The sequence below is a fragment of the Labrus bergylta genome, chromosome 23 (assembly GCF_963930695.1).
Source record: "Labrus bergylta chromosome 23, fLabBer1.1, whole genome shotgun sequence".
In the NCBI taxonomy this organism is placed as follows: domain Eukaryota; kingdom Metazoa; phylum Chordata; class Actinopteri; order Labriformes; family Labridae; genus Labrus; species Labrus bergylta.
In genome coordinates, this window is record NC_089217.1 from 19,225,222 (window position 1) to 19,243,057 (window position 17,836).

General features: G+C 40.5%; 1 protein-coding gene across 2 annotated transcripts; it reads left to right on the plus strand.

Annotated features, from left to right (window-relative positions):
• The first annotated feature begins 4,660 nt into the window (after window positions 1–4,660).
• Window positions 4,661–16,107, plus strand: ccdc107 (coiled-coil domain containing 107). Of its 2 annotated transcripts, none has more exons than XM_020647159.3 (6): window positions 4,661–4,982; window positions 6,289–6,509; window positions 6,609–6,678; window positions 6,825–6,915; window positions 7,539–7,648; window positions 11,021–16,107. In XM_020647159.3, the coding sequence occupies exons 1-6, from the start codon at window positions 4,841–4,843 to the stop codon at window positions 11,410–11,412; spliced, it is 1,026 nt and encodes a 341-aa protein (XP_020502815.2). In that variant the 5' UTR covers window positions 4,661–4,840; the 3' UTR covers window positions 11,413–16,107. The 2 variants fall into 2 exon arrangements, with proteins under 2 accessions (XP_020502815.2, XP_029135768.2); XM_029279935.2 differs by having other exon boundaries at window positions 6,292–6,509.
• The last annotated feature ends 1,729 nt before the right edge of the window (window positions 16,108–17,836 follow it).

Below are 17,836 nucleotides of genomic sequence, written 5' to 3' on the forward strand. Positions count from 1 at the left end.
CTGAGGTTGGGTCGTGGTGGAGACAAGCACATTAAGTCAACCCAGACTTTCCTCTCACAGCAGTAATGTTTTCCAGCTCCTCCTCCTGGGGGATTCTGAGGCGTTCTCAGGCTAGATGGGATATATAATCCCTCCAGCGTAGCATGGAACACCTCAATTGACTTCTTTCGATGCAAAGGAGTAGTGCCACCCCAATATCTGAGCACCTCGCCCTATCTCTAAGGCTGAGCCCAATAGGAAACAGCATTCAATCTTCCCTTTAAATCTAGATACATTGGACTAACTTGGCTGATGTGGTCGCCATGGAAATGGTCAATTTTTTGTTCTCTGAAGGAAAAAAAATTGAGTTTATAAAAACGTAATTGCTCACAGTTTACCGCGTATAAAACCATGCCCACTGATTGCAAATCAGCAGACACGGTGCGCAGAGATTTGTAAATCAACAGTACAGATTTACACATGGCTCTTTGTTCCTCCTCAGCTGACACCAGGGGGCTCCATAACATTTAGTTTTGTAATAGGGTTGAACAAAACCATCCTCCAGACCCAAAATAAAATCAGTTTGCTTTTATCTCCATGGTTTCTCCTTTGTTTGTTTGCTTTGTTGTAGTTCTTCTCTTTTTTCTTTTTCTCTCTTTGGATGAGCAAATGTTCACATAAATACTATCAACTAAATATGTTTTAACAAATTTGTTGATGCTTATGTTGACATGCTTTGGGGTTTTTCTCCCAAATATATAAATAAATACAAGTATATAAAATAAAATAAAACAAATGTGTAAATCAAAATTTCTCAAATGTCTCATACAAAAGATACTTAATAAATTTATAACAGCTGTGTTATTGTTAGGATATATATACTGCTACGGTGCTAAAAAAAAAAAAAAGCAATCAGTGTGGTGTGTAATATTATTTTAATGAGTGCCTGCAGAGAAATATGCTCCCAGTAAGGAAAACATCAATACAGAAACAAATATGTAACTCCTACATCAGACCCCCCTCCTATGAAAGAACCCATGGAGTATTTCTTTCTTCACATTTATGTTCTGAAAGGGCTAAAATATGTTTCAAAAATAAATAAATAAATAAAGTGGTTGGAAACCCGTATCAGGTTCCACTGTGTTTTAAAGCAAGTTGTAGAGTACTGCTAAAGACGACATGGGGCGGTGTCGCTCCTTTCTTGATGGGTTGAAAGCGGATGTAATTTAAGTGATCACTGCGAGTTTGGGTGCATTGCCTTCAAAATAAAAGCCAAAAAGTCGTTTGTTGAAATGTGTTCAAAATATTGTCTTTTATTTGTCATCCGCCAAAAGCTCAGATGATATAAATGAGAATACCGTTATGTATGTTCTTATAAACTTTATGGTTAACAGTTACATGACTAAAGCAGTAAATGAGTGGGCTTCAAGGAAATAAATAGCACACTAGGCTATTTGATTTAGTTTTTTCTTCTTATCGAGTATGTTCCAAATCATCCAGTATATTAACTTTGTCTCAATTCAAAGAAATACACAATTGTTGCATTTCCTCAAAAAGTCCTGAATAAAAGTAACATATGACCAAGCGAGACCTCCGGTGTTGAAAAATGAAGCCAATGCAGAGCTCCTGAAGTCACATACACAAAACATTCAAAAATGTGAGTTTTATTAGCATACATAAACATGTTTACAGCCTGGTACCAAAAACAAAATAGGTCTGATTAGTTATTGGCATCATGAGCACATACTGTACGGGGGTGACTTTTTTAAATAACGCATCTGTTTTGATTTTGTTTTAATTTCCTGAGGTGACTGACATTTTGGATGGAACATTTTCAATGCTGTAAAACAGGCTTGTATGCCGTGGTTGATTTAATAATTTTTTTCATTATATTTTGTTATTGCACAGTCTGCAGCCTACAGCACGACCAAGTCAAACCTTTTACATCCACAGAAATCAGACAGTAATACGTTAAGATACTAGTCACATGTGGTCATTCTAGTTTTAGAAGAAAATCTCTAAAACCTCAGTAAAGTTATGACCTGACAACCTCTAAAGTTCTAAAGACTCCCAAAGGTCACCACTTCTAAGTAACCACCTGTCGGACAGTATTACGCCCGTAAAACTTCAACTCCTCTTACACTTTTCTTACAAATCAAACATTGCAGTTTTGACATGTTTACTGGTGAGCCAGATATCACATTTGTAAAGCCGGCTGCCACAGCGACCACATTGTCACTGCAGGCTTTATTTAGCCAACAAACCTGATCTTCTCATCTCACTTTCTATGAAAAATCACTGTATGACAAATATTTGCACATTTCATGATCAGCATAGAGAGGATTTCTTCTTCACTTGAGCTAGCCCGAGGATAGACACAGCAGAACGGTGACCTGAGGTTGTTCTCTCGCTCTTCCAGTAACCTAACCCAGGAACACAGGGAAACAACAACAACAAACAAAACAAGCCCATTATGAATTTAATGAAACAAGAAACCACACAATCCCCATGTCTTGTTCATTGGAGTCAAGTATTTTTGATGTTCCTGTATTCCAATGTATTTGGGATGCATGTGGTCTATTAGTGCTCATTAATTTTGTATTGTGATAGGTCCACACTTGACCAAAGTAACAATACCCTTGTTAACTTTGTTTGACATGATGGAACAGATACATGATGTCGTCTCCAGCATTCACTAAGGGGTGTGATCAGAACAAATTAACCACAACCTCCAACATTAGAGGGCATTAAGAGAAGCCACTGCTTCCAGAAATACACTCAAGTGTGCAAATTGATCTGACCATAACATGTTTGTTTTTCTACTCTCAAGAAAGCAGAACATGATAATGTCTTTGGAATAAACTCGAAAGTCCCTGTGCTAGGAAAAGTATCTCACTGGAGTCAAGCAGGCTAATGTGTTCATCTTTTATGAAAAGGACAAAAACACAAAACTATCTATTATACATATACGATCTGATATGAATCAGTAGCCTATAGTTTGAACGTTGCTAAGAGATATATTAAGACAGAAGAAGGTGGTTGGATGGATGGAGATAGGTCCTGTTAATATAAGCCATACTGTTTAATTTGAAGGCCCGTCTGGGGGCTAACATCGAAAATTTGCTGAGGCTACTTATGCTGTGGGATGTAGAATCGGTTTATAGATGTGGCTCATTGCTACAGTTGGTCGTCTTTAAACCTAATGGTCGGGGGTTCAATCCTCAGCTCCTGCAATCACATGTCGAAGTGTCCTCGGGCAAGGCACTTAACCCCAGTTTTCTCTTGCTGCTGTGTCTGCAGCATGTGAATGTATATAAATGGGAATCATATCAAATCACAGTCTGTATTTTTAAGAATAGACTTAAAACTTTCGTTTTGATAAATCTTATAGTTAGTGCTGGTGTAGACCAGCTCTTAGTTATGCTGCTATAGACTTAGACTACCGGGGGAACTGGCACCTTGAGCTCCTCTCTCTCTCTCTCTCTCTCTGTGCATATACAGTACATCATATTACTGCATGTATCTATCTGTAAATCTCAGTCACTAACCACCCACTTTCCTGAGAGCTCTTGAGCTCTCTTAGGCTCCTCAAGATCGTTGGTTGGCGGCCTGTCAGAACAACCCCCCCCCCCACCGGATTGTTGATTGTTGATGGACGGTTTGCCTCCCCCCACCCCCTTGCTCCCTTATCCCATCTCTCCCCCTATCCCTTTCCAAGCCCGGCACAGTCTAGGCCTGTGAAGGCTGTTTCGTAATGAGCCGGGGATCCGGCCGAAGATTTCTGCCTTTTAATAAGGCAGTTTTTTCTTACCACTTTCTTGTCACTTTTGCTGCTTTGCTAAAGTGCTCATGATGGATAGGCCGGATCTTTGTAACATAGCAATAAGTAAAGTCTTTTACCTGCTTACTTGGGTTGGGAACCAGAGGGTTGTTGGTTCAAGTCCTCGTGCAGACTAAGTCTGGAAATTGGTCTGGTAGCTGGAGAGGTGCCAGCTCACTTCCTGAGTACTGCAGAGCCAGGAGACCTTGCTGTGGGCAGCTACTCACTCAGACACCTTTCCATTACTGAGTCCATTGTGGCATGTTCAACAACAGAGTGTAAGAATGTGATTTCCCCTCGTGGGATTAATAAATTATACATCTTAATCTTGTTTTATTAAAGAAACCCAGGGTATACACTGCAGTTAAAATGTAGAAACAAACACCCTTAACTTCATACCCCCTTTTCATTAATTAACTCCCCTCCAAACCCACCCCCATGACCTCTGCATAGCACATTAACCAAGGTCAACTTTATTTATTCAGTGTTTAAAACAAACATGGTTTACAGCAAGCATTAAAACAAAACACACGTATAATTAACAGAAGTTAAAAGCATATAAAACCATAAATTAAAAGACATGACAAGTAAAAGACAAGTAAATTTGTGCCCATACTTACATATACATAGAGGCAACCTCAGCTGAATATTATTTTGATCATCATAACGACAACAACAATTATTATAATAATAATTATTATTATGATTCTTGTTGTTAGTGTTGTTGTTGTTATTGTTGATTTTATTGTTGATTTTATTTGTATTTATTTTCTATCCTAAACGTCCAGCCAAAGAAGATTAAAGACGACGTCTGATGGCTTTATTTTGAAAGGTCCACCCCAGAAGTCCCGGTGACGTCATTGCAGCGCAGTTCCTGCACAGCTGTTTGAGGGAGGTAGAGGCGATATTTAGCTTCCTACTACAGCGTTGTTTAGTTTTGTATTTTTAGCCTGGTTAACGGGACACTTCCCCCTCCTCCGTGTCCAGACTCTTCAGCCTCAGCTCGCAGCACATTTTGGTTTACAGGCGTTGGTGTTGACGATGGTTTTGTCAACATCCCATCAAGTCGCCCTGGCGTTCACGGCCGTGCTCTTCACGTTTGTCGTCCTGCCCAGGATGTTTGGTGTCGGCGGCGGCTCCGGGACGAAGGAGTCCAGATTTGACCCCCGGTACAGCCGTAAAGGTAACGAAAACTTCACTGTCCCCTCAGAAGGAAACATCATGCAGCGACATGCTTCCTTGACAGAGCATTAGCTGTCTATTTTACATGGAAAGAGGTTATGCTATAAGTCTTCTCTGCCGACATGAAGCAATTTAATATCGCGATATAGACTATCCTTAGCTAGTGTTACATTGTTGTTGTTAGTCTGTAATAAACCTCAATCTAAACACTTTGAATGCAGGCCAGTCACAGTTGCGTCTGCAGCTTCTTACAACATTAACTTTTAGAGGCTTACTTTCCTGTAACCTGCACTAAGAACTAGGGCTGGGAAATATATGGAGTTTTTAAGATACATTGATATATTTTCCAAGAAGATATAGGGTAAGACAATATCGTTAATATCGATATAGGTTATGTTGCATTAAAATAACGTTACAGAGGTGCCAGGCCACCTTTTTCTCATCTCACTGATGATGACTGACTGTCTGCTCCTCCTCTCTCTCTCTCTTTTATTGTATTTAAGCAACATTTTTATTTTATAATATTACTTTTTTAAATTCACAAACAGGTAGTTTATTTTTCCATGTGTTTTCACTGTTAATAAAATACATAACCATATATATCGAGTATCGCCATTCAGCTAATCCATATCAAGATATGAGTGTTGGTCCATATCGCCCAGTCCTACTAAGAACTAGCCAAGGGGTTTCCAAACTCCACCATGCCAACGACCCCCCATATAGCATTCACCTCTGGTGGGGACCCCACATCTAAATCATTTTCATAAATTCATTTCACGATATGTTTGCGAGTATTAAAAAATGAAATGATCGGCCTCTTCATATGTTGCCTTGTTTTTCTACTTCGTTTATCATTCATTACATTCAATATGCAGTTGTGTTGTGTGTTACTCTATAATATTGAAATATTTTAGTTAGTTTATTTGTATTTTTGTCACACTTTTGTCCTTGACTGGTAAATGATGTTTTCCATTTGTACTCCGTGTACAATGTTGTTTCTGTGTTTGTAGATTTTGTACTAAAACAGAGGGAGCTCTTATCAGGTCTCAGATCAGATCATATTTGGCATGACTTTGTCGTCATCTTGGATTGTTGTTATTTATTATTACTCCCTTTCTTGTCTCCTGAGACCCCCCCCCCCCCCCCCCCTCCCCTGTCTGACAAGGGAAACTCATGCTGTGAGGGACATGTGTGAACAAGCTCTTCAGGCAGCTTTGTGCGATACATTCTCTGGGGAAAGCTTTTATCCAGGTGTAGTTTCTCCTGGATTCCTCACCACCTGTCCCGCTGTGGTATTGTGTTCACAGCAGCGGGTTCGAGCGCGGTGAAAGGTCAGTCCATCAACGTGAACGCCCCTGGTTCCCCTCAGAGCCCTGAGAACGTGCAGCAGATGAAGAAGCTGATGGAACAAGAGCTGAAGAACGACAAGTACAAGACCAACAACAACAACAGCAAAGGCTACGTGTTCACACTGATGCCCCTCTATGCCATCGGGGTGGGAGTGTTTGCAGCGTACAAGTTTTTGAAGGTATTTAAAGATACGAAACGGCAAATTATAGAGAGAATTTAATCGTTTTTTAAGAGCCGACACTAAGTGCAAAATGTGTTTTAATCATATTTCATACAGATCAAGTCCTCAGATGAGCAGGCACAGAAGACCAAATTAACAAAAGGAGCCAAAAAGTCTGTGGAGGCAGGTGTGTATGGCATGCACAGGGGTTCTCTGTTTGCATATGTGTGTTTTCTTTGGTCAAACATATATTTGTTTACAGAGAGTAAGTCAGATGTGTGGTGTGTGTGTGTGTGTGTGTGTGTGTGGGTGTGTGTGTGTGTGTGTGTGTAGAAAACCAGTTGAACGAGCTGGAACAAAGGTTAGCACAGACCGAGAGGATGCTCAACTCCATCCTCACGCAGCTGGACCCGCTCACTAACTGGTGAGTCATGATCACGGCCAGTCGTTACACACACACTTGGTGGACTCGTGTGTGTGTGTGTGTGTGTGTGTGTGCACAACGCCTTGGCTGTATACTTTGTGTAAACAATCATGGAACATGAACCTCACTTACCTGTGCTCTCCTCTCTCTATGGCTTCTTCTTTGTCAGGCCTGCAGTTTAAATAAGATCACTGTCAGGTGATGTTAGGATTCAGAGTGGTGGGAGCGATTCTGACAGTTAACTATCACACTGTTTGATCATTCAGTCTGTTGTGCAATATTGAAATATCTCTACTGCTCAATGCTGAACACATCTCTCCAGCTACCAGATTCCAAACCCAAGTCCCTACAGACTGAGCTGCTGCCACCCCAGAAGTGAGACCTGCGGTATAGGGGCGCTTTGAGTAGTCAGAAAACTAGATAATATCCTTTTTTAAAATCATATTTCTAATTGTACTTTTATATATAAGTGTTGTCACTAGGGCTGGGAATCTTTGGGTGTCTCACGAGTCGATTCAGGATCCTGTTAAAGGGCAGCGTGATCACTATACTTGATCAGAGTAACTCCTCTGAGGGTCATTAGTTCTTTATCCTCATGTAGTTTGTGTCTCTTCTCTCCGCAGTGTGAAGTCGGTGGCTCAGGAGCAGAAGAACGAGATCATGTCTCAACTCCAGACCATCCGGTACCTGATGAAGAAGAGGGGAATGGAATGTCCGCCCCTGAACCTCAACGGTAGGCGGATGCTTTGTTCACAATGTGATGAATGCAGTTAACTGTTCACACCGCTGCACCGTGGTTTGTCTGTGACTCCGTTTGAAACAGCAGCTCAAGCATGAAAAGAATCTTCACACAAACAGACAGTATTATAACAGATTGGGAGATTTTTTCCAATAATAACCAAATAAATTGCAAAACGTGTAGTAAAATGCAGCCGCGCTTCACGCTGCAGCCACGGCTTGCAGAATGAGTCGGCGTGCCATCAGTGTTGCGCGTCGTGTTGAGACAAACCAACATTTGAATTTTGACCACTGCAGCCACATTGAAATACATCTAAAGAAAAGTGTTTGCATCTGATTTTCATCTGATGAATGTGGTGGAAGTCTCAATTTTAAAAAGATGAAAATAAAACTTGAGTGGTAGCGTGTGTAGAGAAATGATAATATAACATGTGACTGACTTTTGACTTCTTGTTACATTTATATAAAGATAACATAGGTAATTTAAAACTCATGGTTATATCTGAATAAGGATGTGTGTCCAATAAGGACGTGTTTGTGCTGGCTGCGCCCACATTCACGCTCATTGTTGCTAGGTTATGAAAACTATCTTCTGTGTCGCTAAGAAAACATGAGAGTAGTGTAAAGGAATCATGTCGTGGCATTAGCAGCAGCAGCTGGAAATTGAACCCCTGAAAAGAAATTGAACCCCTGAAAAGACGAGTCGGACTAGTTTCTCCTCCACAATGTATGTGGACAAAGCTGATATCATTAGCCCCGTCCATATTTTATTTGGATTGGTCAGTGAGGGAGATGTGACCTGTTGGTGAGTTTCATTTGATCTCGTACGTCGGAGTTGCCGGTCTGATATGTCATCAGTTTTTTACCGGGAGTCGAACATAAATCAATCAGAGATTAAATCATTTAAAAGAAAAGGTTTATTTTTACAATCAAACAAAGAAACAAAAAAACTATGAGCTGAAAACCTGGGGTACAAAACAAAAAAGAAAGGTCAGCCACCCAAGCCAGCCCACACCGGGGCCGTCGGACCGGGCACTCACCCTCTACCACCAAAACCACAGGATCCCTTAAAACAATGAACAAAAGCCGCGATAAAGGGATAAACACTCTACCAGGTTACTCGGACAACATTGATACTGAATAGACATTCTGTTGTGACTCTCAGAGCCAAGAAGAGAGATGCATGAGAGCCGGGCAGTTTCTGCCTACTTATTTGCACCGTCCTCAATCACCCCCAACCATACACACCCTAGAGAGAGACAAAAGCATTTAGTCAACAGGTTACAAACAGTTACAAAGTACAACCAGCAACCATACAACGTAACAATCATTGTGTTTATTAGCAGTCTAGTCTTCTTTTAGTGTAATTAAATCAAACACACGGATAGGATCGTGCAAGTTATATCTGTGGACATGTTCTACAATTCTACAATTCACTTATCAGACCCTTTTATCCAAAGAGACGTACGTCAGAGAGTAAGAACAACACAAGCAAGGATCTAGAAAAAAGGGAACAATGTCAGTAAGAGCAAACGATCAGCTTTGAGTCTGATTGGACACACAGGTGCTGACAGGAAGTGACCAGAGGCAAAGCACAACATTGAGGGCAGTTCTTGAGAGCTCTAATCAGTATAGAAACCATCTTATAAGTCATCGTTAACAAACAAAAACCATCGTCATTACCATCATCATCATCAATAATAATGTGGAGACCATCATCATTAAGTTAGTAGGTATTCATGAAAGAGCTGGGTCTTTAGCTTTTTCTTAAAGGTGCAGAGGACTCTGCAGATCCAATGGAGTTTGGTTGTTCGTTCCACCACCGGGGGGCGACAGAGGAGAAGAGTCCAGTTAGCATCTGTTGCTGATGCTGAGGGCGTTTCAGTGCTCAGGACGCTGAGCACTGAAAAAGCTGAGCTGCATTGGTTTTGTTTAAAAATGGGTGTTGCCTGCGCAAAGAAACATCCTATGTGGACCCAGACTCTAACAGAATACAAAATCAGAAAACATTGTTGTTGTTTTTCCATTTCAAACAATAGAAACACGTCAGTGCTCTTTGGTCAGAACTGATGTAAGGGAACACTACTTTCACTAAACCGTTTTCCGGATTGCGTTCATTTATTTTGTGATGCCCTTTGCTCTGATGGTTTTATTTTGATTGAAAGTGTGGACGACATGGATCACAAATAGGCTGATTAACAACTTGAGCATTCTGACACTAACCCCTTTTTTTTATACGCCGGATTGTTTTCCGCTCACAATCTGCGGTCGTTCATAGCAGTGAAACTCTCCAGCTGCTGCTTGAACTGTGACACCGTAAAACAAACACAATCCACCTGCTGCTGATGTGTTTGCTTTTAATGGACACATGCACAGGCTGGAGCTCAAACTGCACCACACAGCACAATATATATAACTTTAAAATGTTGAAATGTGCTGTACATTTCTTTATAAACCTTCCTGCACTTCAGTCAGGATGAAAGAAGTTTAATTATCTGCTCCTGTTTTAATTCAATGTTTATTCTGTTTTATTCTAACTCTGCACCTCCTCCTTGTTTGTTGGTGGAATTGTCAGTCTGTGCTTTATGTACACAATGTTCCACTGCTCTCAGTTCATTAGCACAATGACCCTACTGCAATCTGATATCAGGCCGTTCACTTCACATTTCCCGTTGCTTCCATTGTCCTCTCCTCGGATGCGGTTTTCTATTAAACTTCCTGCCTCATTGTTCAAATTAAAAGCTGCAGAGTGGATTCAAATCAGAGAATTTCATCCTCATTTCACATCTGTGTGAAACACGAGTGTGAGAGTTACTTCACTGCGGGCAGGAAAAATCAGAGTGGAGCTGAGTGAAGCATCAGGGCAACAGTCAAACTGCCAAACTCATTTCAACATTAAAGTCCACGCACCGAAAGTCTTTATTTCTAGTGCAGTTTTTTATTTTCAGACCACAATTCATCCATATTAAATGCCAGGTTTTAGTAGAAATTCCACATGTATTTTCCCTGTTGATTAACTATTGATTATTGTTGTTTGTTTTCATTTTTTTTATATATATAGATCTTTTAATATTTTCATTTCATTGTACAATGTTCCCCTTTGTTATTTTGTTGTATTATATCTTTACTTTAATACAGTGTATAACTTCTGCACAGTTTATTTTAATTTACTTAGCTGTTATTACATTTTTTATTTTATTTGTACTTTTCTACTCTTTTTTTCTTATAATCTTATTCTATTTTATATATAATTTTAACTTTTTTGTAGAAGCTGACTCAGGGAGAAACGCACAAAAATTCCAATGTACCTGTACTGTCCTGTACAAATGGCAATAAAAACATCTATTCTGTTCTTTCTGACTTTCAGAGGCGTCCTGCGGGCGTAATCTGGATGAGCTCATCGAGTCGCTCGGAGCCAGAGAAACCTTGATGGCGGCGGAAGCTTCTCTGGCAGAGAATCAAACCTCTGGAGGAACAGCGGAGGCTCCTGGGAAAGACTATGTAAAGCATGTGGAAGCTGAAGATGAAGCTGCGACAGAAGGGGAGGAGATGAAGGAGCTCAGTCCAGAGAAATCTGAAGGGGAGGAAGAGGAAGATGGAAAAGAGGAAGGTGTAGAAGAGGAGGAGGAGGGGGAAGGGGAAGGGGTGGAGGACCCGCAGCTGATGCCTTCGTTAGAGAGCTCGTGTGAGACAAACATTGAGGAGATCGGAGCGGAGCAGGCGGCGTCGGGCCTCAGGAGACGCAACAGACCTGAATGAACTCCCTGCAGGACTCCTGCACCGCACAGACATGTGACAGATTATTGTGATTATTTATTATCAGAGAAGCTTTCACTCCAAAAGGCTTTTTGCATACACATCAAAACACATATTGCATTTAGATGACACATGAAAAGCTCTCTAAACAGCAAGACATCGGGCTCTATTTTCTTGTTGTAGCACAAAGTTCACTTCATGCAGGACATGTCCACGTCTGTCTGCTGTTATCGCATGTACAGGTTCAGCGTACTGTGTGCAGAGGCTTTGGCTCGGTAATTATTCATCATCCTCTCAGTCAATCACAAACATGAGGGAGAGGGGGTAACTCCAGGTTAAACACTCAGAGCTTCAATGGTGGACATGCCTAACCTCAGACAAAGCAGGTAAAGTTCCAGATAAGAGATGAACCCGTGTTAAATCACCGCCTAACTACCATCGCTTCTCTTGACCCTGAACCAAACAGAGACCCCAATAACTCTCTCTTGTGATTTCTTTCATATGTTTCCAGGTGTATTCATTCTCCAGGTACTGACTTCAAATCTACTTCTAAGACAGGAGCGGAAACTAGTTTTGATTTAGTGTAAGTCATTGTGTTATTTGATTGCCATCATGTGAAAGCTCTGCTGCAGCAGCTGAAAGAGTAAGCCTCAAACAGAATCCCTCATTTATAGGAGTAACGTCTGATCTACTTCCTAATGATGGAGGAGTGTTTCAGAAGCCGAGCTTACCCGCTTGCACAGTTTGTGATTTTATTCTGCGCAAGTTGTGCTTCCTGAATTTTTTTCAGCTCTTCCCTTCTAGCCTTGAATACGTGTTCACGTATGCGTTATTTATTAATTTACTGTCATTTGTGGAAGTGGGCTGGCTGCTGCTGGTCGTGCTTGTGATTGGTAATTGACTTCAAACATCATCCCTCTTCTGTGAGCGTGCTCACAGCCAGACGTGGAAACAGCAGGGTCTACTAACAGCACTGATAACCTCTCGGTGTGACCACTTAGTTTGGGCTTATTGGAGCAGTTAGAGTAAACATATCCGGCGGGGGTGTTTGACTTGCTTCATAATACAAGCATGTGGCGCTTTAGACTAAATTCGGAAAGAACTAACAATTTGTTTTATTATCTTATTTTTCATCCTCTTCTATGCTCATCATCTCCTGATAGGTTTAAAGAAACGCACGTTTTGCATAATCGCCACACATTGTGTTTTCATTAACACCACTACACTACTACATGAGTGGGAGATGGTGTTGTTTCTGCAAACATATTGTTTGTATATCTGTCCACAGGTGTTTAGATATCAATCATAATGCGACAACATAAAGGGAAGACATACTTTATCAATCCCTGAGAGGATTGATAAATCGATCCTCTGTTCCATTGTTCTCTTGCAGTCGACCAAACTTACCTGGACACATAGTGCAGTGGTTTGCGCTGTTGCCTCACAGCTAGAAGGTTCCTTGTTCAAATCCCTGTTGGCAGTTTGCATGTTCTCCCCTGTGCATGCAGGGGTTCTCTCCAGCTTCCTCCCACAGTCCATAGCTGTTCCTGTTGGGTTAAATGGTGATTTAAACAAGGGGTGAGCTGTCAAAAACTGGAGAGAAGGAGACTTTTTTTCAATCATGCTACATGCACTTAGACCAGGAATACACACATGCACAAACAGGATCCTGTGGACATGCTCTAATGGGGGAGATGTCGGAGTGAGGGAGCTGCACAGCAGTGGGTTTGGTGAGACTTTGGTCCGTACAGGGACCTGAAGTCCCTACAGGCTGAGCCACTGATGCACAAACACATAAGGCGTTACCTGTTTTAGACTTTGTGCTGACATGAAAATAGAGCCCGTAATGTTCAACAGACACATTTTTCTAACATTAATAATAACTTTTTAATATTGCCTGTTTTTGGAATGACATTTATAGATATTTTGACAAATTGTATTTATCGTTTTAGGTTGCACCTGCTGTAATGCTGAAGCCAAACATTTAAAGTATATATGCTACATTACAGGTAGAAGGTGTGGGGTGCTCTTAAACTAAATATGAACACACGTTTTGTGTAATGACAAGAAAAGAGGTTTGATTTATTTATTTATTTTTTTTGTTTCAATGTTTTGGTTTTTTCTGGCTAACAGCACCAAGTCCCCCTCTTCACTCTCTCTAAATCTGACCTCTGCTGCTCTTCCTGTAACTTTCAACGGTGCAATTTGCTGCTTGCATTTAGCCATAAATTCTACTCATTCTGCCTTTACAGTCAGCAACAGTCACCTGCTTATTTCCTTTATCAATAACTTAATAGACACAAATGAACTCAGACTCACTACTGTCCATTTTTCTCTTGCAGTTAAACTTAAATAGAGATGCTTTGACAAGACTTAGCAGCACACATGGTGCAGCAGTTAGCACTGTTGCCTCACAGCCTGAAGGTTCCTGGTTCAAATCCTCATTGGGCAGGAGCTCCATGCATGCGTGGGCCCTCTCTGGCTTCCTCACACAGTCCAAAGACATCTTTAGAGTTTAAAGGTGTCTCTAAATTGTAGATGTGGCTGGTTGTCTGTCCCTATATGTCAGCCCTGTGATTTACTTGCTGGGGTCGGCTCCAGCCCCCCAAGCAACCTCGAACAGGAAAAGAGGTTTAGATGATGTGTGGATATATACCTGGACACAGTATATTGAAGACATGTTGAAAAATGAATACGTTAGCATTGAAAAGGGTTTTCTAATATAATTCTTATTGTTAGCATGGATAGCGTTGATGACGCAGCGTCTGTCTTTGTGTGGAGGAACTGTGCTGTCATTTTAAATTGCAATTTTTTTTGATCCAGCAGATGTCGCCCCTGAGCACCATCATGAAACCAAAACAGCTCGCGCTGCATTGTTGTGTTAGCATGCTAATGCTAGTGATCTTTATTATGCTCGTATCTTCACACTGCATGTGAAATGAGCGTGATCTAGAAACACAGTTAAGCAGTGAGTACAGTATGTTATTCTTCTTTTCTCTAGTCCCTCAATTAAACAACTTTTATACATGAGGGGAGGAGTCAGCCGGCCGTCCTGGCGATGTAAACAAACTGAAGATAGGACTCTGAAAACATTACAGACAGTGGGACTCGGGTGTTACACCCATTGTAGACAGTCATGACTCACAGAGTTATTTTCAGAGGATATACTTCATTTCTATTACATTGAAGTGTGAAAAATTACATATAAAGACTTTAACCTCTTTAACACCACTACTCTTTTGAACTTATCAGGAAAACTAGAGAGGAATATAGTTTCATGACAAGATCCATAAAAGTCTTTACTTCAACTTGTTTTCCCTTTTTATATATTACTTTAAAAAAAGATTTATCATAAAGGGATTGCCGCTAACGCTATGGGATGCGATGAGCCTGCAGAATATTAAAATGTATATTGTCGAAGTTTGAACTTCTGGCACGATTTTACATCCAAACATGACTATGCATGCATGTATGATTCATTTGAATTTAATTTTTCTTTGTCTCCACTTCGAGGCCGCGTGATGTTTATTTATTCAAGCGGAAAATGACAATCATGAGATCAACACAAAACACAAACGTTTATGTTTCACGCTTACATTCAGAGTTGTTTTTTCATGTTTTTTATGTTTTTTTGGATACATACAATATTGAAAGGAACCGCTCATGACTTTGCTTTTTGTTTCAGCAACATTTAGAAATTTTGATATGAAATTATTGATGTATAAAACTGAGGAGGCTTTGTCTTTGGGTCACACATACAACATCAGTAACTGTTGAAGCTGAGAAAGAAATGCCCTGATACCTTTTTGTTAACACTTTGACGTTAGTGTACGAGTTAAATGATTCCACAGCACAAGAGCTACAGACATTCATTTAAATGAGTGTGAATGTAATTTTTACATCATGTGATGGATGAACAGATAAGCACTGACATTGACAGATGAGCTCAGTCCTTTCTTTCACTTTGCAGTGGATAATTGTAGCTTCAGTCTAAATGTCATAAAAAAAATGTTTTTTTTTAAAAGGTTTAAATAAATGTAACACGGTTAGGACAAACTGATATGCCCCTGTAAAAAAGCATATTTAATGCTCCCTGAGGTAAATTCTGGTTTACACTCTGTTATAGAGAGACATGCTTCTCACACACATGCACAAACCGGATCTGTGGACATGCATTAGTGGAGAGATGTCAGAGTGAGAGCAGCTGCACTGGGAGTGTGTCAGAGGGGTTCGGTGCCTTGCTCAAGGGCACCTATGCAGTACTCAGGAAGTGACCAGGCACCTCTCCAGCCACCAGAACATCTTTTTATACTTTGGTCTGCACCTGGACTTGAACCGGACGACCCACTGGTTACCGACCCAAGTCCCTCTACTGAGCTCCTCCCGCCCATTTATTGTGATTACTGTAAAATGTAAAGCATGCCCACGAATCATTGCCTTATTCATGATAATATTTGAACCTTAGAGTCTGCAGGGCGTTTGGATTGAGTTCACATTTTTCCTTGTGTTCAGGAGCAGTTTTTCCCTCTAAATGTATCGCCACACCTTGAAAACCACAAATCTTTGCCTTAATGTAATATGTAAATGTTTTTGTATCAGTTCCTACCCTGTTTGTGTTTCATGTTGTGTTTCATGCAGCGAGCGTTGAGTGAGGAAACTCAACTTGCCCTCAGTAGAAAATAAAACAAGAAAAAGTGATGCGGTTTCTCTGCGTGTCTTTTTAAACAAAGGTGTGTTTTGTTAAGATGAGACTCACTAATGATACCGCCACTAATACTTTAAATACTGTTTGCCAGCGTCGTGTCGAGACGGTTGAGACACACATGCCAACTGAGACAAGGACAATGCAAAATGTAGAAGACAATTTCTATGCTGCCGTATTTTTGCCTCCACCTTGTCCTCTGCACACACTTTGGTGTCAGACAGTTTGCAGCTCGTATTTACGCAGGATAATGGAAACACGTCTCCTGCAGAGTTGACAGAACTATAAGGACACTTAACGTTCATAAAGTATAAACTTCAGATACTGTTACAGAAGTAACTTGCACGCACAAGATATTTTTTGGGGACTTCAGGGGCTCCATAAATTGTCTTTTTTTGCAACAAACTTTATTTATACCATATTAGTACAAAACATTAACAGGCATGTATATCAATTTAAAACAACAGATACATATGTTACATAGAAACGAGGGACAGTTTCAGGATGCATTTCACAAAAAGAACTGTTTTTTTTTATTGTGAACACCTTATTTTGAAAAAGGGAAGTTACCGCAGACTCGCAGTATTAGTCTCAAACTAATTTCACCGACCTCCGAAGCTATTCCCTGAACAGTATTCTGTTTGCTCCCGTGTCATACACGTGTATCTCATAGCCAGTTTTATGGTAAGACTTCTGCATTTAGCACTTTATTTTGAAAAAGGAGATTAATAACAGACTCGCTCTCTCTGTCTGTTACTCCTGCTCGCTCTGCAGTCCGGAGCATTTACCATAAAGCTCAGAATACGTGGGCACTTCAAATTTAGGGGTGGCTCACTTCACCATGTAAAAGCGAGGAGCGGCTGGCTTGACCTCAGTCCCACATCTGATAAGGCCAATAACCAGTGTTGGGCAAGTTACTTTAAAAAAGTAATTAATTACAGTTACTAGTTACTTCTCCCAAAAAGTAACCAAAGTAGTTACTGAGTAACAAATTATAAAAGTAACTAGTTACTTTGGAAAGTAACTATTTCGTTACTTTCAAGTAAATTTTTAAATGCTCAAATGTGTCAAAGAATTTGGACCCCACTTCCACCCCTCTTTAACAGAACTTAAAATACATGTGCATATTCAATTATTTATGATAAATCTGAATATTATAATGAAATGGACACTTAATACAATCAATAATTAACAGAAACAGTGTACACAAATCTAAACTATTTTAATGTTGCTGTGGGACAAAGTGAGGCTAGCCTCCAATCAAATGTCATGTATTATTGTAGATATTATAATTACTATGTTTATATAGTGGATCCGTAAAAATGACATAATAGATGTTTTGTCTGCTGTGGTAAACAAATATTCTAATTTCTCAAATGTCTGTTTGAGCTCGACATTCATTTGAGCATGTTGGGCGTCTATGTAGTTCGCGAACGTCTTTCTACATTGCAGGCCCTGCTCTGACCGGTATTTTGGCAACTAGTGCTCTGAATGACTCCGACTCAACCATCGATAATGGCAGCATATCCTCCACAACATACCTGGCTACCAGTTTGTTTAGCTCGGCCTGAGACAAAACGTGAGGTGGTGGGGCCGTAAAATCAAGCTTCGGTTGCTTAGGTTTTGTGGCACTGTCTCCTTCTCCTTCGGGGGTCTTCTTGGCCACTAATTTCGTGGAAGCATGTAGCGTTAAAAGATGTTTCAATAAGTTTGAATTGCTCGACA